Raw genomic sequence first — 9788 nt, 5'->3', positions numbered from 1 at the left:
GAGCCAGTTTACAGGGGTGTAAAAATGACTTTAGAAAGATGGCAGCATCGTTTTATTTTTTACAGAGATTGGTAGGTCTATCTATGAGACAAATCCGTTGACTTTAGTAGTCTTTGTGTAGTCTTAACAGCGATGGTTTCAAAATGGCAAAAAACACTTGTTGTTTGCCTCAAGTTTGCATGCTTATAACTCAAGAAATAGTAAAGAGATCTGAATATCCTTGTAGATTCTGGTACAAGGCCCCAGTAAGCCACTGATTAGCTTGTTCAGGTGTGTTTAATTGGGGTTGGAGCTAAACTCTGCAGGATAGTGGTGCTGCGTCCCAATTCGCCTACTTATACTACGTCCTAAAAGTATGTACTCTTTTTGTGAAGAAAAGGTATATACTTTAGAGTGTGTAGCAGAAAAGTATGCAAGCTTCGGGACATACTATTTCGCCATCTTTAACGGGTTCTGTAGCTTAGTTGCGTGCATCCCGTCACCGTTTATCTGCCCTGTCAATCATCGTCAGATTCGTCACAGTTCAAATCCTCCACATTCAGTTTAATCTCCTACCGTATCGGAGAGAAATGTAGCCGCTCGTTGATCTGCCATGTGTGTTGATCTCTCTTTTTGGGTCAGAGACTCTCCTCATGTGTTTGCAGTTTAAATATAATGATGCTTTTAAAAGTTAATGGCCAAACGTGTCATTAAAAAAAGTTCACAATGCTGCTGCAGGTGAAATATAATGTGACAACACTGAATAAATATATTTTTGTCAGGTTAAATATTGATAGTTGGTCACTCAAACCCCTTTATCTAAACTTCTCTACTTAACCGTCTGACTCGCACATCCGTCATATTTGTAGTTTTTTAACACTTTTTATCCGCGTTTGTAGTTCTAATCGAATCCCCGTACGCCTCGCAGTGGGTTGTGGGTAATATCAGCCGTTTGAGTGCCCATGGATCCATACTTCGAATTCGGACTGGAAATAGTAAACCATCCGGGAATCTTTGGAATACTCATTTCAACATACTACGATTTGGAACATACTAAATCTATTTTCGAATACTATTTAGGATGGATAGAATGCGAATTGGGACGCAGGGTGGCCCTCCAGGACAGAGTTTGGAGACCCCTGGTTTAAGTTGTCACATGTCAGTCAATGAAGAGTGAATGATGAGGCACATTGGACATTTATGCATTTGGCAGACGCTTTTATCCAAAGCGACTTGCGTCAAAGCGACACATAATCTTAAAAACTGATTTCTTAAGCCCCTTTCACACTGCGATTCTGGCAAATACACGGATAATGCGACCCGGCATTTGTTCCCGGGCCGCTAGATTTGGTCCATTCACACTGCCAGCGAAATACCGTAATATGTGCGCTTTCACACACAACCCGTAACGGTCCCGGGTCGAGTTGACACATGACATCCTGATGTGACGGATAACGGCGAGCGATCTCCGCTTCAGCGCGGATAGTAAGGAGCTCCGTGGTCTCGACTTGTGTCCAGTTTGCGCTCATTTCTGCTTGTTTAATTTTAGTTTCTTTTGTATACGAACACTTTCTGCGTTTAAAACACCGAATAGCTCTTCTGGCACTGCAGGGTTGAATTATTGAAAAAACAAGCTCTAGGAGTCGCACGATAACTACGCACACGCTGCGGCATTAGTTTCGGCTTTTGTTCACACTGCGCTCGTCCCCCTCGGGACGTGGTTGCTTTCACACAGAAGGCGATCCGGCAATGCTCCGGGAATATTGCGGGTCCGACGTGCAGTGTGAAAGGTGCTTTAGAGGCTCCAACAGAACAGACTAATTTGTCGCTGCCGTCCAATGTTTGGATGCTCGTTTTCTTTGTTTAAATTTTTGAAACCAGCTTGGTTTTATATCTGATGTGTAGCTGATTGTGTTGGCTTGTATGGCTGTTAATATATGGTCATCAAGTGGTGGTCATAAGAAAACACATGTCACTGATATATTCTACACTGAAAACATTTAGGGCCCTATTGTACCGATCTCAGCTCCTGGTCTGAAGCTCATGGCACAGCTGCTCTTAGGGTGTGTCCGCATCCACTTTTGCTAGTTTAACAGCAGACAAAATGTTTAGCGCCCCAGTCTAAAAGGGTCGTTCCTCATCTCTTAATGAGCCGTGTGTGTTTTGGGCATGACGTGCAATAAACCAATCAGAATCTCCCTTTCCCTTTAAAATCCAGTTGTGCTCGTGCCATTGCGGATTCACTACTTACTATAGCTATATATAGCTTTATTATATATAAAAATGTGTGAATATTAAGCATAGTATTGCGTGTTGTGCACTGCTTATAGGCTCATATTACTAACACACCTTTTAAATAACAAAAAATACTGCATTATTGACTTTAGAGCAGGTTTGTGTTGGTCAATGACATAGAGGTTCATGTTCATTAAGTAAAAACAGCATAAACACACAGTCCTCTGATGGTGACCTTCACTATGGGTTTATTTATTAGACTTCAGTGCCAAAGTTAAAGCATTCCGCCATGCCATTGCAGAATACATACAGACAAGGCTGGTGTTCTGAACACCATAGCAAAATGTTATGTGTGTGTTTTGTGTCCGAGCTTCATTGTCTTGCAGGTCTTTGATGTCCTCATAATTAATGGGCAGATTTGTACAGTCATCCGGACATCTCTGATCAAGCTATTGGGAGGTAAAAGCAAAGGAGAGAGAAATGGATAAACATTATTATTGTAACTACTCAATGGAGTCCTAGTGATTTCCAGATTTCACGCACCTTTGACGGTGACTTTGGTCAGTGCTTCGCTGGATCCCACGTGATTGGTGGCCACACATTTATACGTCCCGCTGTCTGTTGCTTTAAGCCGAGCGATCTTCAGCAGACCGTCTTTGGTGGACTCCGCCCCTGGTGACATGGAGGCTCCGCCCACACGCATCCAGCGGAAGCGGATTGGATGAGTACCGTGGGCGAGACACTGCAGACGCAAGGCATCGCCGGGACGAGCGACAATCTCATCTGTCAGTGTGGTGGCATATGGAGGCGCTGAGGAGGAGACGAGACAGTTAAAGAGTTAAAAAATACACATTTACTCACTCAAGTCATCCTAGATGTATAGGACATTCTTCTTTCAGACAAATACAATCTGAGTTATATTAAAAAATGTCTTGGCTCTTCCAAACTTTGTAATGGCAGTGAATGGATGCATCTTAAGGACATAAAAGTGCATCTATCCATCATATAACTGCTTCGTGCCAGTTATGCTTATTTACACTAAGTCCGACATCATTGTCACTAATTTAATGCTTGGAAAACTGCAAAAAACACGCATTTTGTCATTTTCTCAGTCATTGTGTCTAGTTTCTAGTCTAAATATCTAACAATTCTTAAATCAAGATGAATTTACTAGATAAGTAAAATCACAAGATATTTTCTTGTTTTGTTGAAAATAAAATCAAAATGAAGTGAGTTTTTGCTTAAAACAGGAAAATGATCTGCCAATGGGGTGAGAAAAATAATCTTGTTTCTGACTGAAATCTTGTTTCTTGTTTCCGTCCCAAACAGAAATAAGATTATTTTTCTCACTTTCATTTTGATAGTTTTCCACAGAAAGCAAAACATATCTTATGTCATTTTACTGATCTAGTAAATGGATCTTGATTTAAGAATTTTTAGATATTTGGACTGGAAACAAACAACAACAAAAAAAGCTAAATAAGAAGAGCATTTTTTGCAGTAAAGAGCCAAGACATTTTTTTAATAATTCAGATATTTGTCTGTACAACTAGCATGATGGTGAGTTTATCATAGGGTACGTTTCAATTTCGGCTGATCTATCTTTTAATGTGACGAAGCATAACTCATTATAAATTGTGTAATGTTTCCGCACACTCCCTTATTGTTAACACACAGGCTCGTTCACCCCGATCCCTTACTACGCCTCAGTCCAAAGATCTGCTAATCTGATCTAAAAACACGCGCTCTTCTTGATTTCTGTAAAAAAGAAAAAACACTCAATGCAGCTCTTTTCCAGTTCCCATGAGTTTAGGCTGGCTTTGGCTGCTCAGCATCTGCTCAAAGTTCAGTGACCGCGGCTGCTGTGGGTTCAGCTCAGATTTCTTACAGTATCTCCGCCTAAAGTCAACGTTTACCATCTACACTGACCGGCTCACAGAACGTCTGTCTGACGGCGACAACAAGGTCAGCAGTGATAAGAGTGTGTTTCTGTCACTCACAGTCCACCTCCAGCTGCACGTAGGCCTCGCTGAAGCCCGCCGCGCTCGTGGCGTTACAGATGTACTGACCTGAGAGAGAGAGAGAGAGAGAGAGAGAGAGAGAGAGAGAGAGAGAGAGAGAGAGAGAGAGAGAGAGAGAGAGAGAGAGAGAGAGAGACTGAAATGAGACTACACTGAGGCCGAACCATACATTTTCCATCTTTTTTATTATTTGTCAATGTGATGTCAGAAACCTGCAGAAGTTCAGTTTCCTTTCAGATAATGTGCTTTTGTTTTGACTGAGCTACCCAGCTATATATTTAAGAATTTTGCTAAATTCCCGTTAAGTAATGCAAACGTTATTTCTGAATGTTCAAAAATGTCCAGGTTTATAATTTATTTTTTATTTTTGTTTCTTATGACTGGTTATGTAAACGTTAAGGAATAGCACAGAAACAATTTCACACAAAAATTGAAATAAATTTTAGAATTAAAAATTGACCGTAATATCAGTTCATCCTGTGTGTAAATCCCTCGTTCCCTCACTCACTCTGTACCTGAGTCTTGTCGTCCCACATTACTGAGGGTCAGACTCCCTCCACTCACGCTGTGCTGCCACGGCAACGGCGCCCGCAGCTTCGACCAGGAAATGACCGGGGTGGGCGAACCTGAGAAATACACAGGGGAATAGTAGGAGGTCATGAATCGACAGACTTATGGGATGCTGTTGGTTTTATATCCAAAAACATGCCATCCATGACTTCAGCAAACCTGAGCATGCAGGAAAAGAGCGTTTCTGATGGTCTAAAATAGTGTGGGCCACATTCATTCATTCATTCATTCATTCATTCATTCATTTTTGCTGTTTAAATTCAGCATGAAATGAAAGTTCACCCTGCCTATTTTATAAATGTATGTTATTCATTTGATTGTGAATGATTCGTCCATGTGTATTATGTATATATTTATATTTGTATTATTTGGACTTCATTATTTTTTTATAAAAATGTAAATGTTCACATATTTTTAATAATGTTTAAAAAAAAATCAGGGTTATTTTAGTTTTTAAAACTACTTGAAAAAATGTTTCAGTGAAAAAATAAAACAAAGTTTTGATCTTGTAATTTTTAATCAAAATTATCAAATTTATTATAAGTTTTCCATATTTAAATCAAATGTCCCTTTTAATATTTATTTAAAAAAAAATTTTTTAATCAAAATGTGATATTTTTCCAAATTATTTCATATTTCTAATCAAGGACTGCTTAGAAACATGACCTCATAATTTGTTTAATCAAAATATATATTTTTCCTGATTTTGTTTTATATTTTTCATCAAATGCAACTTTTTTGACGTCATAGTTTTTAATCAAAATGTCATATTTATTTTAAGTTTTCCATATTTAAATCAAATGTCACCTTTAATAGATTTTTTTTAAAGACTTCGTAATTTTCTATCATTTTAATTTTTTTTTTATCGGTGTAATTAAATGCCACTTTTTATTTATATAAAATAATGTACCTTAGAATTTTGAATCAAAATGTAATATTTTTCCTGATTTTGTTTCATTTTTTTTAATCAAATGCCACTTTAACATTTTTAAAACTTTTTTTTTTACCTCAACATTTTGAATCAAAATATAATATTTTTCCAGATTTTTCAAATATTTTTAATCAAATGGATCTTAATTTTTTATGAGTGCAATGGCCACATCTCAACTGACAACCAAATCCTGTCCTAAGCAATGCACAAGAATAAATCTGCCGCTACTTACGCTTCATCATGGCTTTCAACGTTAAACTGATGTTAAGTTAGCGGTGTTGATTTTAGCTGAGAGTGGCGTTACCGGTGGCGTGGCAGTGCATGCTGACGCTCTGACCCTCCACGGCTGTGAGCTCTGTTACTGTAACCGAGGCCTGGGGATATGAAGCTCCGCCCTCCAGTTTTAGCTCCACCTGCCCCTCAGCAAGCCCCTCCCTGCTCTGAGCACGGCACACAAATATCCCAGCATCCTCTGCTGCCCTCACAGTCACCTTTGGGAGGCAAGTGAGAGAGAGTACAAATGGAGAGACCATTAATTGTTTGCAGCATGATCTGTCCTTTACATGCAGTCAGTGACATCATTACCACATGGCACAAGCTGATTGGCCTCTCTGCTGATCCTGCAGCCAATTAGACTGCTTGCTCAACATTGAAACAGTCTGGTACAGTGTTTGCTGTAAGCTAGTCCTCCAATCCCTCCGCCTCCCCAGCTCCACCTGCCTAGATCTGCTTTGGGATTTATGTATCCATTTGTGCAGCAACAGCATTTTTTACATGCTCACCGCTCAACTATTCCAAGAGTTGTCATGATTGAACTATTATATCACACCTGTAGTGATGCGGTGGTGTCTGTTGTCATGGAAACGAGCTCCGTCTCACTTCCTCCTTGCTGTTTGAACCAGCTGACAGAGGGGCGTGGCTTCCCCGAGATGCTGCACTCGAGAGTCACGCTCTCGCCCGCTCGAACCATCAGCGGCCCGGACGGCGTCACGCGCACCTTCGGAGGCTCTGAATGAACAGACAAGACCGCTGAAGAATTCCCTCGCTTTTTATTTTCACTATTATTATACCCACTCATCTCATCAATTGTATTTCGTTTTAATTGTTTATATAGGGTATTACTCCATTTACTCTTACCAGTATTACTCTCAGTTTTTACCCTCTACATCTTTGGACCGTGTGACCTTTGGTTGGATGTTTAACATGTCCAAAAGTGGTCGAGTCGGGTAGTTATTTTGACAGAAAACATTAGTAAAGTGAAAATCAAACCTGTGAATTAAGAAAAGTAATTTCCTCTCTATACTTTTCCACATATTATTCTAACTTTTTTGTTCTTTGCAAATTCAGACAATTTCTTTTAGATCATGATAATATATAATTTTACTGCTAGATTTGTGTTTGCAATAGTTTTTGTTGATGATAATTGCATTGACGTGTGCTGGTACTGGTGGTACAAAGACAGAAATGAATTCTGAATGATTTATGAGTGCACACATGTGAGTCGGGATCACTGTGTGTGTGTGTGCGGGACCTTTAAGACCTTTAAGACCAATGGTATTCGGACCCACTTACTTTAATCGTCTCTAATTCAGCACGTCTGTTTACCGACCCCTAACTGATAAACACTTATTATTAAACACGTTAGACGCTTTAATTCCACTTTTCTAACATTTTCTTCATTTTTATTGAAAATAAAAGCCTTTTCCAATCCGGGGTGATGGGAAAAGGGAGTAGAGCGAGTTCGATACTCAGTCAATTTGCGTTAAAACTTGCTGCTATGCATCTTACACCTACACTATTGCCACTCTAAATGATTTCGGTAATTGTGTCTCGCCCAACCAGACGTTTAGTAAACAATGCAGTATATTTGTACTTAATGTAAATGGCATTTACTCCAGTAAAACTGTTCTGAGAGAGGACCAAACCACTCTTTTTGGTTGCCTCCGACACCCATTATTGTTTTAATAATCTTTAATCTGAATAACTTCATCTCTTCTCTGATGACATTTATTCTTGTTTGAGAAGCGTTTCTCTTGGATATGCGGTACAATAGAGATGAAAAGACTAGCATGGCTTAACTTTAAAGCTCCACTGTGTGATATTTTCCCCATCTAGCGGTGAAAAGGTTTATGACCATCCAGTGAATATTAGTTTCTGTTCCTCTCAATTCTGATTTCGTTTTAACTCCTACGGTGGCTGATTTAGTCCAAGATTAACATGGCAATACCCCTCTTCACATTCGACACGGTGCCATCGAGTGTTAAAACGTGAAAGGCGAAGCTTGAATTTACGGGTATGTCCCTCTTTGGCTACTGTACTTTCAAGATGGAGGAGCAACATGGTGACCGGCATTCGAACCCCTCACCCGTATGTATTTTCAATAGCATATTATAAACTTACGAGAATACTTTATTACTTGAAAGAAGTAAATATACATTAATGAGCACTTATATTTTTGAAAGAACTAAGTGATTTTAGCTAAGAATAAACTAAAAAAGTTACACAGTGTAGCTTTAATGCGAGAAACACACTGGACTCACGTCTGATGCTCAGGGTGGCTGTGATGGTGGACTTCCCCTGTGCATTGGTCGCAATGCAGCGATACCCGCCCTGGTTACTGAGACGGACATTGGCAATGGTCAGGACGGCACCATCCGGTCCAAGCTTAACGTTATCTATGACAAAATACAACAAAACACGTAAACCCATTACAGCCGTAATCTGATGTGCCTTGTTATCAAATAAAATGGAATTATACTCTCTTAAATATAAATGTTCTTCTATGAATAACCTTTAAAGGGATAGTTCACCCAAAAAAGAAAATGTGATGTTTATCTGCTTACCCCTAGTGCTTCCACAAATGAAGATTTTTAACTCCAACCGATCCGCGCTGGCACTAATGAGGAATCTATATCTATTTCTATGATCACGCCGGTTTGACCTTCTGCGGCAGAAGTATTGACGGATGGGAACACTAGATGAGATTCGTCTGATATAAGGTAAAAAATCACATAAATACTAAGGGTTTTTGTGCATGTTGTCTAAGCATGTTTTTTTTTTACTCTCATAGAGTTGTTACCCATTCACATGCATTATGACTGGCGGACTGCAACGGTCGAGTTAAAAATCTTCATTTGTGTTCTACTGAAGAAACAAACATCTTGGATGACCTGGGGGTAAGCAGATAAACATCAAACTTACATTTTTGGGTGAACTAACCCTTTATCATCTCTTTCCATTTCACAATGGTTCTTTAGATTTTTAAAATGTTCTTCACACTAAGAAATAATTGTGTTTTATCTTGTGAACGCACCTCCCAGCGGCTGGCTGTTGATCCTCTTCCACTCCAGCTGGACGGGCTGCGATCCGCTTGTCACGCGGCACTGGAAGCTGGCGGTCTCACCGAGTTTAACCGTAGCCGTTCTCGGCCGGACGGTCACGACGGGACTCTGACCACATACTGACATGAACACACAACATACGTGTTTGAGTCAAACACACGTTCACATGTTTCAACCTACGACTGAATGTTTTGCAGGAGGGAGTGGGGTAAGATGAGCCAGCGGGTAAGTTGACCCACCCCCTTTATCTTGGCAACTGTACACTTTTATTGTCATGTGACCATCTATTTTGGACCCACCATAATTTCTGCCAGACTGTGAAAATAAGCAGCACATGCTCTGCAAAAAATGCTTTTCTTATTAAGTATTTTTGTCTTGTTTCTAGTCCAAATATCTAAAAATTCTTTAAACAAGAAGTATTTACTAGACAAACAAAAGTAATTGTCTTGTTTTGGGTAAAAAATAACTCAAAATGAAGAGTTTTTGCTTAAAATAAGCTAAATAATCTTAATTCAAACAGAAAACAAGATTATTTTTCTCACCCCATTGGCAGATGATTTATCTTATTTTAAGCAAAAACTCTCTTCATTTAGAGTTATTTTTTCCAAAAACAATACAATAGTTTAAATGTTTCTTAAAGTAAGAAATGTTTTGATATTTTGACTAGAAACAATACAAAAATACTAAGTAAGAAGAGCATTTTTTTGCATT

The 9788-nt window shown here is 39.2% G+C and overlaps 1 protein-coding gene across 1 annotated transcript in view; it reads right to left on the bottom strand.

Annotated features, from left to right (window-relative positions):
* Nucleotides 1-2439: 2439 nt before the first annotated feature.
* The window catches only part of LOC137072694 (basement membrane-specific heparan sulfate proteoglycan core protein-like), a 9194-nt gene continuing 1845 nt past the window's right edge, over nucleotides 2440-9788 (bottom strand). The window contains exons 2-9 of the mRNA XM_067440617.1: nucleotides 9050-9196; nucleotides 8277-8411; nucleotides 6566-6744; nucleotides 6041-6227; nucleotides 4751-4861; nucleotides 4215-4283; nucleotides 2758-3024; nucleotides 2440-2663 (exon numbers count right to left, since the gene is read on the bottom strand). Of these exons, the coding sequence (XP_067296718.1) occupies nucleotides 2659-2663; nucleotides 2758-3024; nucleotides 4215-4283; nucleotides 4751-4861; nucleotides 6041-6227; nucleotides 6566-6744; nucleotides 8277-8411; nucleotides 9050-9196 (1100 nt within the window). The 3' untranslated portion in view covers nucleotides 2440-2658. The remainder of the gene's footprint in view (nucleotides 2664-2757; nucleotides 3025-4214; nucleotides 4284-4750; nucleotides 4862-6040; nucleotides 6228-6565; nucleotides 6745-8276; nucleotides 8412-9049; nucleotides 9197-9788) is intronic.

This window comes from Pseudorasbora parva, chromosome 4 (genome assembly GCF_024679245.1).
Source record: "Pseudorasbora parva isolate DD20220531a chromosome 4, ASM2467924v1, whole genome shotgun sequence".
Taxonomy (NCBI): Eukaryota; Metazoa; Chordata; class Actinopteri; order Cypriniformes; family Gobionidae; genus Pseudorasbora; species Pseudorasbora parva.
Note: the sequence above shows the minus strand (reverse complement) of the source record. Positions and strands in the feature narration are given on the sequence as shown.